This window comes from Acanthochromis polyacanthus, chromosome 6 (assembly GCF_021347895.1).
Source record: "Acanthochromis polyacanthus isolate Apoly-LR-REF ecotype Palm Island chromosome 6, KAUST_Apoly_ChrSc, whole genome shotgun sequence".
In the NCBI taxonomy this organism is placed as follows: Eukaryota; Metazoa; Chordata; class Actinopteri; family Pomacentridae; genus Acanthochromis; species Acanthochromis polyacanthus.
In genome coordinates this window covers 6508849-6522108 of record NC_067118.1, presented here as the reverse complement: position 1 = coordinate 6522108, position 13260 = coordinate 6508849, and the positions used below count along the sequence as shown (strand labels likewise).

The following is a 13260-nucleotide window of genomic DNA, read 5'->3' as shown; positions in this document are numbered from 1 at the left end:
CGGGTCCTCACATCCTTGCTGATCGGTGAATCCAAGCATGTCCACCAGGTGGCGTTGTGACCAAGAGGGTATATTGACATATGTATGTGATGAGTACCGGGTTCTGGTCATACATGTAAAGTTTGAGGCAGATTGAAGCATGTACAGGGCAGGTACACAGCATTTCCTGGGTGATGGAGAATTGTCAAAACCCTGGGGTTGCCATTTCCGCGCCCGCAGACTTTTGATAACTTTTGGTCACCCATGTCTGCTGTACATCCTGGCCAAATTTCAGCTCTGTCGGAGTTACCCTGTTTGAGTATATAGCTTTAGAAAATGTCTAAAAATGACCCTAAATCGTCAAAAATATGACACAATTCAAAATGGCCGACTTCCTCTTGTGTTTTGGGCATGGGTGTCAATTACATTTTTGTGCGTCTTGACGAGTTACATATGCCTACCAGGTTTCATACCTGTAGGTGACACCTAGTGGCCATAGTAAATGTTTGAAATTTTCCAGGTGGTGCTATTGAGCCATTTTGCCACACATTTGCAATTCCCCTAAAATATTAAATGCTTCGCCGGTCCAGATATGCATGGAAATTTTGGTGAGCATTTTCAACCTGTCAAAAAGTACTTTGTTAGGGCAACGATGCATTGCCACGGCAACAGCGTTTCTATAAATTGTCAAAATCTTCACACTGTGGCATCGTCAAGGCGTGACAAAACGATGCAGCCAGAGTACTGATGGGAGTTAGCAAGAGAGATCATATTTCTCCGATACTGGCTTCTCTTCATCGGCTTCCTATTAAATCTAGAATAGAATTTAAAATCCTTCTGACATATAAAGCTCTTAACATCCAATCTCCATCATATCTTAAAGACCTGATAGTACCATATTATCCTAGCCCGTTGCGCTTCAGTGTTCCGCCCGTGGAACACTTTGAGATCTGCATAAGCATTTCCTCAAATGTCTGAAGCTGCAAACGCGATTATACAAAAACTACACACCCATGGAAAGCTTAGATTCTCATGAATCCGCCGGTATAAACCACTTTCAGATGTGATTACCACAGCGGGTAATATAAACACATTTCTCCAACAAACAACAAAACATTTAAAGGGCACAACTCACCTTTGGACGCTCTTTTACTGGTCAAAGATGAAAATAATCCACAAAAACCGGCCAGAATCCAAGCTTCGGCATCTAGACAAAACTAGCAAGTATAATATTTTGTCCAAAACATGTCTTGAAATAAGTAAATAATCCACACTGTGGGTTTCATATTCACTGTATTTATGTCCATATTTTTATTCAGCATACACAAATCCACGCGGTCTTGCACTCAAAATGGCGACTGAAGTCTTTCCTTTTGGTTTACACCACATTTCAACCAATCAAGTCACTCTGGCCTGCCTCCCAGACCTAAACGGCCAACCGTAGCCGAGACTGACCGATCTGGACCTACCTCATTTCGTCAGTAAATTCTGAGCAAATCACGTGGGAGGAAACGTTTGACTGACAGGGCTGATAGCCAATGAGCCTGCTGAATAGCAGGATATAAATTGAGCCTCTGCCAGCAGGGTTGTGTGACTTTTCACACCTCGTCTCCGGGCTGCAGCTGCAGCCTCTCTGTGTCCTTCCCAGTCTCTGTGTCTGATCCACACTGGATCTGCTCTGAAGTGCCGTTTTTGAGTTCTTTATGAGTTTTTGGAGTGAAAATAATGTGAAAATGGGCTGAAAAACGAACACATACCATTTTTGCCCAGAGTGTGCAGAGGCTGTACAGAAGGTGTCCAAAATTGACAGCGCCTGGCCATAGCAGTACAAATACATGTGTGAAACACTCATTTCTTGTAGTATTGCTCTGAAATTTTGACCTGAACTATGTAAGACCCCAGGCTGTTGCCTTTTTGTGTTTTCAAGCTCTCACAGTGCTGCCACACTTATATTCAGGTGTTTTATTAGGGAAAAATTTAGGCGAAAATAAATTTCATCCTAATTCAGTGTGTTCCAACATAAAATACTCTGTGCCAGTAACACCTAGAGTAATTCTGACTGCACTGGGTGAAAATTCAGGTTGTCAGCTTTCAAAGGAGACCCCAACCATGCCTGTACTCCAAACAGTTCAAGAACAGCATTCAATTTACTTTCTGTACATCTTCAGTAGAAATTTCAGGCGAAAATTGACGGAAGCTTAACAGGCTAGCAGAACGCTTGGCTCTCAGACTGCAGGCTAACTTGTTCCCAGAATCTCTAAAAGTAGAATGGGAAGCAGAGCCTTCAGTTATCAGCTCCTCTCTTGTGGAACCAGCTCCCAGTTTGGGTTCTGGAGGCAGACACCCTCTCTATTTTTAAGGCCAGGCTAAAAACTTTCCCTTTTGATAAATCTTATAGTTAGGGCTGACTGGGCGACCCTGAGGGGGTCAGCTGGAGTCTGCCTCTTCAACGCCCCCTAGTCATGCTGCTATAGGCCTATAGGCTGCTTGGGGACCTCTCTGGATGCACTGAGCCCTTCTCTATCCACCTTTATATTTAATTAGATATACTGTTATTGCATTACATTCACTCTGTTTCTTCCTGTGTCCTTTCTCTGAGTGTCCCTGGTCCCAGAGCTGGATGCTTCAGATCTGTGGTTGCTGTCCCACCAACTGGTCTAGTCTCCACCATGTCCACTGTGGGATGTTGCTGCTGACTTTCTTCCAGTCCACTGCTTCCAGCTGCCCATTTCCACCAATCTACTCTGCATCACCCTCACAATACCTGATATTTTCATCTACACACTGTTTGAATTTTACTACCATCTATATATGTAGTTTATTTAATACCAGAGCTGTACACCATAACAGTAAACTATGAATCAATTTCAGTGTTAGCTTTTACTTTGTATGTATCATCTGTCTTATCATACATGTATCCAATTGTGTGTTATATGTTCCTTGTTCCCTGCCACCCTCTCTACCTCATTACCCCTCTACCTGTCTACCTCTACTTCTCTACCTCTCTACCTCTTCTGTCCTTCTCAACCCGCCGGCCAGCAGCAGATGGATCCTCCCACATAGAGTTGGGTTCTGCTCAATGTTTTTTCCCTGTTAGAAGGTGTTTTTCTTGCCACTGTCGCCTTAGGGCTGCTCTGGGGGTTCAGGCATATGGGTTCTGTAAAGCGTCTTGAGACAGTTTGACTCTAATTGGCGCTGTATAAATAAAATTGAATTGAATTTAACACTGAGCTGTCCAGTTTCGAGAATGATATGACAGTTTCGAGCAATGGTACGTGCAACTGTAATTACAAAAACTTCTTATTGCCAACAGGTGGCGCTATGAGTATATCTAAATGTATGAGTGTGGATGTGTTCAGACCCGGACTGGTGTCCATCACATGAAATTTGGCCCAGATTGGATTATGTGGAGCTGAGATATGAATCTGGCAATTTTCATGGCAAAACATCGAAATGTGCCACGTCACCGCAGACACGCCCTTTGATGATGACTCTATTTTCTCATGTTTAGGCTTATGTCACTATATTTGAAGTGAATCTGGTCAACGGGCTGACAATAGTGCATCAAAGTGTATAAAATGTCTATTTCCTGATACCACAAGGTGACGCTGTGACTGTGAATGAATTTTACCATGCCAATGACATCAGGGCAGGACTCGGTCAAACATGAAAAGTTTCAGGCAGATTGGAGCATGTACAGGAGAGTTAGCACTTCCTGTTTCATGGCGAACGATCAGTATTTTTAGGGGCTGCCATGGCCACACCCTTTGACTCTTGCGGAGCATTTTGATAACTTTTCATCTGGAAGGTGTGTTTTATAGGCTGTCCAAATTTGAGGTCTCTCAAACTGATTTCACAGTGAATTCAAGATGGCTGACTTCCTGTTCAGTTTAGTGTATGGCTGTAATCGACACATGCTTCATATGCCGACAGAATTTTGTAGCTGCAGGTGAAATGTCCTGCCCGTTGGATTAATGACCACATTTTGTAATTTTGCAGGGGGTGCTATGGAGCCATTTTGGCACACGCATGCGCAAGTTCTGATGTATGTGTAAAGTTTCACGCATTTTGAGGTATGTTCAGGCCGCCAAATTTGAGTTTCAAAAGATGGGAAAAGAAAGAATAATAAACCATAGGGTTTCCGTAGGGTCTTTGCACCGTTTGGTGCTTGGACTCTAGTAAAACAGCTAAATAAGATAAAAAATTATAATAAAATCATTGTTGGTTCTCTTTAATGATTAATTGACTCTTATTTTGAAAGGTCAGATTTGAACTAAGATGATTTTTCTGTTTCCAAACCAGAGTGTTTGATGTCTGTTTATTTTCTAATTTTATTTTATGGAAATAAAATCAGTTTGATGTAAAAATACTAAATAAAACCAATAAAGCAGCTTATAATCACCCAAACGTTTACCTTTTATTTGTCTTTTTACTTATTTAGTTAGATTTGTTATTAAAAAACTTTCAGTTTTCTACTTGTAAAACATTAAATCACAGAATTTGTTTTAAATTAATTTATCTGAATGTTATTTTGACTTTTTCCATCTTTTTCTGCTTTTCTTTTAGTATAAAAGTTTTCATTTCTGGTCATTTTTCACTTTTGGGTGTTTCAGATAAACTTCCTGCTGTGGAGGTTCAGCGAGCTGATTGGCTGCTGCAGTGCTGAGGCTCCTCCCACCTTCTTCTTCTTCTGTGTGATGAAGCTGCAGCAATTTAGCTTTGATCTACAGACCAGCAGGAAAACCACAAAATCTGAATCTTCAGGTCTCTGTTCTTCAGTGTCAGGACCAGGCTGTTGCCATGGCTCCCAATCCACCATTAGCAGGGCATTCTGGGAGCTATAGTTCTCTAATGTTTATATAGTGACAGCAGGGCATTCTGGGAGCTGTCGTTCTCCAATGTTTATATATTAACAGCAGCGTATTCTGGGAGCTGTAATTCTCTTCCCGGTAGCCCCAGATAAGCCCCTCCCAGCAGGTCAGCTGATTCCCGCCCCCCAGGTTATCTTCTGCTACTGCTCCAAGTCAGACTCTTTCAGCCCTCTGAGGTTCTTCAGTCCAAATTCTGTCTGTCAGCATCATGTTCTGGTGTTTACGTCTGGTTCTGGGCCTCCTGCTGCTCTGGCAGGCCGCTGCTCATGGTAGGTTCTGATCTGGGTTCTGGTGTGGGTTTTGGAGGGTTGTGGATCTGTTCTGTGTCTGAAGTTGTAGATCTCACTGCTGATAGTCCATGACCCAGATAGGTTGGTACCACTCAGGGGCAAATTGCCACATACACCGTTCCATTGTGCTGCCCATGCATATATCAATTTCCTATGCTTGACCTCTCAAAGTGACAGTTTAATGTATTTTATTCAAGTTGCAAGTTTTTTTTAAGTTCTTTGCATCACTGCATATCAGTAATCAACTCATTATAGTTTTTGATGATTTTGAATGTCTTTTATGAGTGTAGTTAGTATTTAAATCATTGTGTATGTTTGTATTTAGCGTATCAGAGGCTAGAAAATTGCATTGACGTACCTAATAAAAACCATGGATATCTCACTTGAAGGTGCCACTTGTGCATGTCTATCATTCAGGAATAGTTACCAGGGATATTGCCCTTAACAAAAATGCATATGAGAATTTGCCCCCCACAGTGGTACCAATGACTCCAGTTTTACCTACTTGGCTCATGGACTATGAGATAAAGAGGAACTGAAGCCCCTCACAGTAATCCGATTACTTCTAACAGTTCAGATAGAAGATTCAGGATCCACAGCAGGAACTCAGAGTGGAACTAATGTGAGGAAACGGTTGGACCCAAGTGGACGAATCTGATCTGAAGTCATTTTAAACTGATTTGAAATAATTTTAAACTGATCTGAAGTCATTTTAAGCTGATTTGAAATCATTTTAAACTGATCTGAAGTCATTTTAAACTGATTTGAAGTCATTCTGAGCGACTTCCCACTACTTTTACAGCACTTTTGTAGAAGTTTGTTATTTTGAATCTGACTAATCTTGTATACATTTCAAGTCGTCTTGGAAAATAATCGTCTTTTTATAGACGTTCTGGTTCCAATTGCTTCTAGTGGAGAAGCTCTGGTGTGATGTTGTTCTCTGGATGTTCTCCTACTGGAATGTTCCTCCTCTTCATCTGGTCAGCCAGTATTCTGGTTCTTCCTCAGACCTTCATCCTGAAATGCCATCAGCATCATCATACCGCCACCTCGGTGCTTCACTGTCAGGACTGTTAATAATTGATAGTTTGAGATCCAGGTGACACGGAACACCTTCTGCAGTAATGTCTCAGTTCTCTCCCCAGTGTTTTTGGACGGCCTGGCAGCCAGCCAGGTTCTGATCCGGTCCAGGAGAGCCAACAGCTTCTTGGAGGAGATGAAAGTAGGAAACCTAGAGAGAGAATGCGTGGAGGAGCGCTGCGACTGGGAGGAAGCCCGGGAGATCTTTGAAAGCAGAGAGAAGACGGTAGAAACAAGGAAGAACACGTAGAACCACACTAACAGAACACTTTAGGAACCTCCCAGAAGACATAGAACCAGACTAACAGGACACATAGAACCACACTAACAGAACACTTTAGTAACCTTCCAGAAGACATAGAACCACACTAACAGGACACGTAAAACCACACTAACAGAACACTTTTGGAACCTCCTCCACCCTCACATCAAACCCAGCAGGACACAAAGAACCAATCAAACAGATCTCAGGATTTTAGTCCCATTAATAACGTCTAAGTAGAACCAGGTTTAACTAAGTCCCGCTCTCAGATCTTCTGTAGGTTAGAAACACACAACTGAATGTTGAGGTTTTGGAGCATTTCTTGGTGGATTTTATTGACTGACCTGAAACTAAATCCAACACGTAGAACAGACAGACTAACGTTCTAACCAGAACCCTGGTCTGTTCACTTTCTGATAGACTAAAACATTTTGATCCATTCTGAAGTTGTTCTAAAATCTCGGATTTTCTGTTTTTTTTCCAGAATGACTTCTGGGCCAAATATGTCGGTAAGGAAGTTCTTTTAGAAACCCTGAAGAGGCCCTGAAGAAACCCTAAAGATGTTTGTTAAAGTTCTAAAGTTTGTGTCTCCTGGTGTCTGGAGAGAACGCGGTGCTGGAACGACGTTCTCCAGCAGAACAAACTGAACCTGCTCTTTTGGTCCTGCAGATGGCGACGCCTGCGAGTCGCTGCCGTGTGCTAATGCCGGACACTGCAAAGACGGGATTGGAACCTACACCTGCTCCTGCCAGGAGGGCTACCAGGGCTTAAACTGCGAAGCCCGTGAGAATAACTCTGATAAGTCAGATTTGAGGTTCTGCTGCAAAACATTCATTTAATCAAAGGTTCTGTTGGAGATCAGGTTGGGTTTAAATAAAGGTTTCATCACAGTGTAAGAGAACTTCCATCCATCTTCTGATCCAGACTCTCTTGGTGGCAGCAGATCATTCCAGATCTTCCTTTACCAGACGTATTTGGTTCCTGGGGGAACCCGAGGTCTTCTCAGGCCAAATGAGATATGTGATCTCTTGTAAATCCTCAGATTAAGGAGGAACCGTGTCATTACCTCATGGTGATGAAACAGTTTATCCTGCAGAGCTGCTGAGAAGATTATGGGAGTTAGACCTATAACTGTGTTCTCTAGAGAACCCCATAGGAGGTTCTGCTGGAGTGTACAACCATCTCCGATCTGTTTGTGATATTCATGGTCCATAGATTCATGGATCTGAAGGAGGTCAGAACTTCAGAGTGTGTGGATTCTGTTGCTTCATGACGTGGACAGATGAGTCAGCAGCTGAGGTTCTCTGATAGAACCCGGTGGATTTTTCCTCTGGTTGGAAGAGAAGGATTGTCAGTTTCTGAGGATCTTCCTCAGAGTGATGGTTAGATGTAGTGAGATAGCTGGATGGATCAGTTCAGCCTCAGCAGTGATGAAGGTGTTTAACGGACCTTCATAATGAAGGTAAAGTTCTCAACTTAACAGTCGGTCTTTGTTCCACCGTTCTACTGGGATCATTAGATATGGTTTAGAGAACCAAATGAGGAGATCCAAGCATGAAACGAGCTTTAAGGGTTTCTCAACTCAGTCCTAAAGAAGCTGAAGAGTTCAGAGTAGAAACACTTCTTCTACAAGGATCCAGCTGAGGTGGTTCAACATCAGGATCCTCCTTCTTTTGAGGTTTCCAGCTGGGAGGAGAACTCAGGTAGAACCACAACTTTGCAGGAGTTACATATCTCATCTGGCCTGAAGGCAGAGTTTCACTGAAGAGAGGAACATCTGGAAAGATCTGTCTAATCTGCTGCCATGGAGACCGACCCAGATAAGTAGGAGATGGATGGCAGTGAGTTCGGGTTCTCAGAGAAGGATCAACATTCATTTAAAACCAATAAGAATGAGGAACAGGATCCAGACAGAAGGTCCAGGTGCTGTGGCCAGAAGGTCCAGGTGCTGTGGTTAGAAGGTCCAGGTGCTGTGGCCAGAAGGTCCAGGTGCTGTGGTTAGAAGGTCCAGGTGCTGTGGTTAGAAGGTCCAGGTGCTGTAGACAGAAGGTCCAGGTGCTGTAGACAGAAGGTCCAGGTGCTGTAGACAGAAGGTCCAGGTGCTGTGGTCAGAGGGTCTAGGCGCTCCTCTGGTGGTTCAAACTGTATTTCTTCTGTTGGCAGTTATTCCTGAACTCTGCGAGGACAAAAACGGTGGCTGTGAACATTTCTGCAATGTGATCCAAGGCAGGGTCCAGTGTTCCTGCGCTGATGGATACTTCTTAGCATCGGACCATAAATCCTGCAACTCCAACGGTGAGACTCAGGAACCGAGGAGGTCTGACGGCAGCCATGTTCTCCAGTTTGTTCTCAGTCAGACATCAAAGTTCTTTCAGTGAAGAAACTTCACAAAAATCCTCTAAACTTCTTTCCAACTCCTGCAGAGAAATTCAAATGTGGCGCCCTCGTCACGGAAGACGTCCGGAGCGTCTTCAGGTATGAAAGGAAGATGACAGCTAATGTGACGACGGAGACGGTGACGGTGGAGAAAGTGACGGTGGAGAACGTGACGGTGGAGAACGTGACGGTGGAGAACGTGACGGTGGAGAACGTGACGGGCCTGAACATTACCATCAATGGCACCGAGCAGAGGATCATCTCTCAGATTCCCGGAATGACTCGCATCGTCAACGGAGAGGCCTGTCCACCTGGAGAGTGTCCATGGCAGGTAAAGACTCACCTGACTGAGCAGATACCGGACAGAACACCTGCCAGCCAATCAGGATTGAGTGTTTCTAGCTGTAGCGGATGTTTCCACCAGTCAGCTTCATTCTAAATCATAAATGGTGTTTTTATCTTCCCAGGCTCTGCTCCTCAACGAGGACGACCAGGGGTTCTGTGGCGGAACAATTCTTAACGAATACATCATCCTGACCGCCGCACACTGCATGAACAAATCACAGTACATCTACGTCAAGCTCGGTAGGTTCGACCGCCAAAAACAGGCCGGCACAAAGAAAACTCCATCTGTGACTCAGCAAGTCAGAAAAACAAGAATTATTTAATCATCACAAACCGTTTGAGATTAGTGAAAAAAAATGATTCACAGTGGGTTAAAATGAGTCCACGGTGGGTTAAAATGAGTCCATAGTGAGTTAAATTGAACCCACGGTGGGTTAAAATGAGCCCACGGTGGGTTAAAATGAACCCAGAGTGGGTTAAAATGATATACAGTGGGTTAAAATGAACCCACAGTAGGTTAAAATGAACCCACGGTGGGTTAAAATGATATACAGTGGGTTAAAATGAGCCAACGGTGGGTTAAAATGAACCCACGGTAGGTTAAAATGAACCCACGGTGGGTTAAAATGATCCACGGTGGGTTAAAATGATTCACAGTGTGTTAAAATGATCCACAGTGGGTTAAAATGATCCACAGTGGTTAAAATGAGTCCACAGTGGGTTCAAATGAGTCAGGATCTTCTCAGAAAGCATCTGAACATCAGAATTAGTTTATTTAATGGTCAGAGACTCACCTGTCAGTTGTTCCAGGTGAGTTCGACACGTTGGTGGATGAAGTTAACGAAGTGGCCCACACGGTGGACACCATCATAACCCACAGCAGGTACCAACCCAACACCTACCACAACGACATCGCCCTCATTAAACTGGCCACGCCCATCAAGTTCAGCAGGTACATCCTGCCGGCCTGCTTACCTGAGCAAGACTTCGCCGAAAAGGTGAACCTCCAAACCAGCTGATGTTCTCATGGTGCTAGATTAGCATGGACATGGCCAGTGTTTGTTCTGCTGTGTTTAATCTCAGAAAATGTGAAGTCGTTCATGTGTACATGTTTAATGAAGCCACAAGGAATTAGAAGGTCCAAAACAACACAAACAGGACTTAGAAGGTCCAAACAACACAAACAGGAATTAGAAGGTCCAAACAACATAAACAGGAATTAGAAGGTCCAAAACAACACAAAAAAGACTTAGGAGGTCCACAATGAGACACCAAAAAACAAGCTGGTGAGCAGAGAGGAAACATCTGGAGGTAGAGAAACATCTAGAGTATGAGGAGACTTTAGTTCCAGAGTTTATCATCTGAGAAGAACCATGGTGCTTCCAGGTCTTTTCTGATCTTCGATAGAGCAGCATTTCTTCTTGGCTCCTACACATCGTTAGAAACTCTGAGAGTCTTTGAAACTTCTGGAGATGATCTTCAAACATAGTTGAGGTGAGGTTCAGCTGGGTTCTGACAGTAACGTGGGATTCCTCCTTGGTCCTCTCAGGTCCTGATGAATCAGCCCAATGGGATGGTCAGCGGTTTTGGGCGTCTGGGTGAAGGTTGGCAGACGTCCACCATCCTGCAGCGCCTCAGCGTTCCGTACGTTGCTCGATGGACCTGCTTAGAGTCCACAACGCTGAGGATCTCCTCCCGCATGTTCTGCGCCGGGTACGACTCCATTGCCAAGGACGCCTGTCAGGGTGACGGCGGCGGCCCACACGTCACACGCTACCGGGACACCTACTTCGTGACAGGCATCGTGAGCTGGGGCGAAGGCTGCGCCCGCAGGGGAAAGTACGGCATCTACACCCAGGTGTCCAAGTTCACCCGCTGGATCCAAGAGGGCATCAACCGGCTGGTTCCCAAGGACAAGAACGGAGCCCGCAGGAAGAGGAACCATGACCCCATCAAGAGGCTGGTCATGTAACATGGCTTGAACATGGCTGGAACATGTCTGTAATACTCTGTAATGCCTGTAGCACATCTACTGCAACACGCCTATAACACTTCTACTACAACATGCTTATAACACGTCTACTACAACATGTCTGTAACACATCTACTATAACACGCCTATAACATGCCTGTAATATGTCTACTACAACCACATGCCTGCAACATGTCTACTACATGCCTGAATATGTCTACTACAACATGTCTACTACAACATGCCTGTATCATGTCTACTACAACATGCCTATAACATGTCTACTACAACATGTCTCTAACACATCTACTATAACATGCCCATAATGTCTACTACAACACGCTTGTAACACTTCTACTACAACATGCTTATAACATGTCTACTACAACATGTCTCTAACACATCTACTATAACATGCCCATAATATGTCCACTACAACACGTCTGTAACATATCTACTACATTCCTGCAACATGGCTACAACATGCCTGTAACATGTCTACTACATGCCTGTAACATGTCTACTACATGCCTGTAACATGTCTACTACATGCCTGTAACATGTCTACTACATGCCTGTAACATGTCTACTACATGCCTGTAATATGTCTACTACATGCCTGTAACATGTCTACTACAACCACATGCCTGTAACATGTCTACTACATGCCTGTAACATGTCTACTACAACCACATGCCTGTAACATGTCTACTACATGCCTGTAATATGTCTACTACATGCCTGTAACATGTCTACTACAACATGCCTGTAACACATCAACTACACACGTCAGTACTCAGCTGCAGGACCGATCATATCTGAGCCACAGAACCAATGTTGACTTTGGTCCAGTCAGTAGCTGGTTTGGTTCTCCAGGTTCTCGTCTCAGTTGTTCACATGTTCTATGTGGTTCTTGACATGAGGCAGCAGAACCGTCGGTGGAAACATCTGGAGAAAGACCTATATCTTCATCAAGCAGAAAAAAACAGGCAACCTGTTTATTTTAAAACATGAAGTCAGTTTGTTGTTTCTTCAACCAGAACCGGCTATTGGTTCTAGTTTGAGATGTTTGATGGTTAAACAGGTTCTATTTCCTCGTATTTCATCACATGTTAAACTGAATCCAGCAGCTTCCAGTGGAACTTAGTTTCATCTTTAATCTTCTGTCAACCAAACACCTGTTTTTGTGGGGGGGGTTTCTTGTTTTTGCCTGAAATGAGATGAAGATAAAATAAAGACCAACTGAGAACTAAATGTTTCCGATCAGCATCACTGAGAACTTTAGAACAAAGTTAGATCATTATTATGTCCAATTGTAAAAACTTATGGATGAAAATAAAACTTCATTAACAGCCAGAAATGATTCTTGTTTTCCAGCATGAAAGAGAAAATGTTTAATGAAAACCTGAACTTTACAACCTCAGCTTAAAAGATGTGAAGAGACAAGCTTCAGAGTCGATCAGTTCATTAATGATAATAATAAGAAGAAGAAGCAGAAGAATCAGAATAGTTATAAGCTAAGGGTTGCAGTGTAAATAAGAGGCAGTCTGAACTCCTACATCTCTGAGCTTCAGCTTCAAACCTGAACCCATGAAATGATTACCATAATCTGCTGATGAATCCTTGTTTACCTCAAATAAACAGTTTCAGAGGTCGCTGCTTGTTTGGAGAAGTTCTTCCAGAACAAAGTCTAGAACAAGCTGAGAACTGAGTTAACTCTTTAGAGGAACTCAGGGCATGGACACGACCAGTGTTTGGGGGGGGGGGGGTTCCATTCTGTGATCTGATTGGCCACCCCGTGTGCCTCCCCAAAAATCCCCTTGAAATCTGCTGTTGAGATTCCACATTGACTGCTGCAACATCTCAGCTGGGATATTATGAATTCTCTGTTTTAACTCATCCAGAGTCCTTGGTCGAGTCGTGTACACTTTCATCTTGAGATAGCCCCTGGTAGATTTCAAGAATGCATTCATACAGGAAGTTTTTTTAAAAAAATGAAAATGAAAATGAAAAAATGAAAATTCCATCATTGTTTCTTAAATGGGATGTTTACTATGAATAAAATATTTTTCTTCCGTCATTCTT

At 43.4% G+C, this 13260-nt stretch overlaps 1 protein-coding gene and 1 long non-coding RNA gene across 4 annotated transcripts; one reads left to right on the top strand and one right to left on the bottom strand.

Annotated features, from left to right (window-relative positions):
- Positions 1–4950: 4950 nt before the first annotated feature.
- LOC110970840 (coagulation factor X-like) lies at positions 4951–12429 on the top strand. Of its 3 annotated transcripts, none has more exons than XM_051948973.1 (9): positions 4951–5119; positions 6286–6446; positions 6967–6991; positions 7152–7265; positions 8646–8777; positions 8906–9189; positions 9326–9443; positions 10014–10201; positions 10753–12429. In XM_051948973.1, exons 1-9 carry the CDS (start codon positions 5059–5061, stop codon positions 11173–11175), a joined length of 1506 nt encoding a protein of 501 aa, XP_051804933.1. In that variant the 5' UTR covers positions 4951–5058; the 3' UTR covers positions 11176–12429. The 3 variants fall into 3 exon arrangements, with proteins under 3 accessions (XP_051804933.1, XP_051804932.1, XP_051804934.1); XM_051948972.1 differs by having other exon boundaries at positions 4980–5119; positions 6274–6446; XM_051948974.1 differs by lacking the exons at positions 4951–5119; positions 6286–6446; positions 6967–6991; positions 7152–7265 and adding an exon at positions 7326–8449 and having other exon boundaries at positions 8538–8777.
- On the bottom strand, positions 6303–7145 carry LOC127534288 (uncharacterized). The gene is made up of 2 exons (XR_007942307.1): positions 6566–7145; positions 6303–6498 (listed from the first exon to the last, which is right to left on the bottom strand). It is a non-coding gene; the product is annotated as an uncharacterized LOC127534288 (long non-coding RNA).
- Positions 12430–13260: the final 831 nt, after the last annotated feature.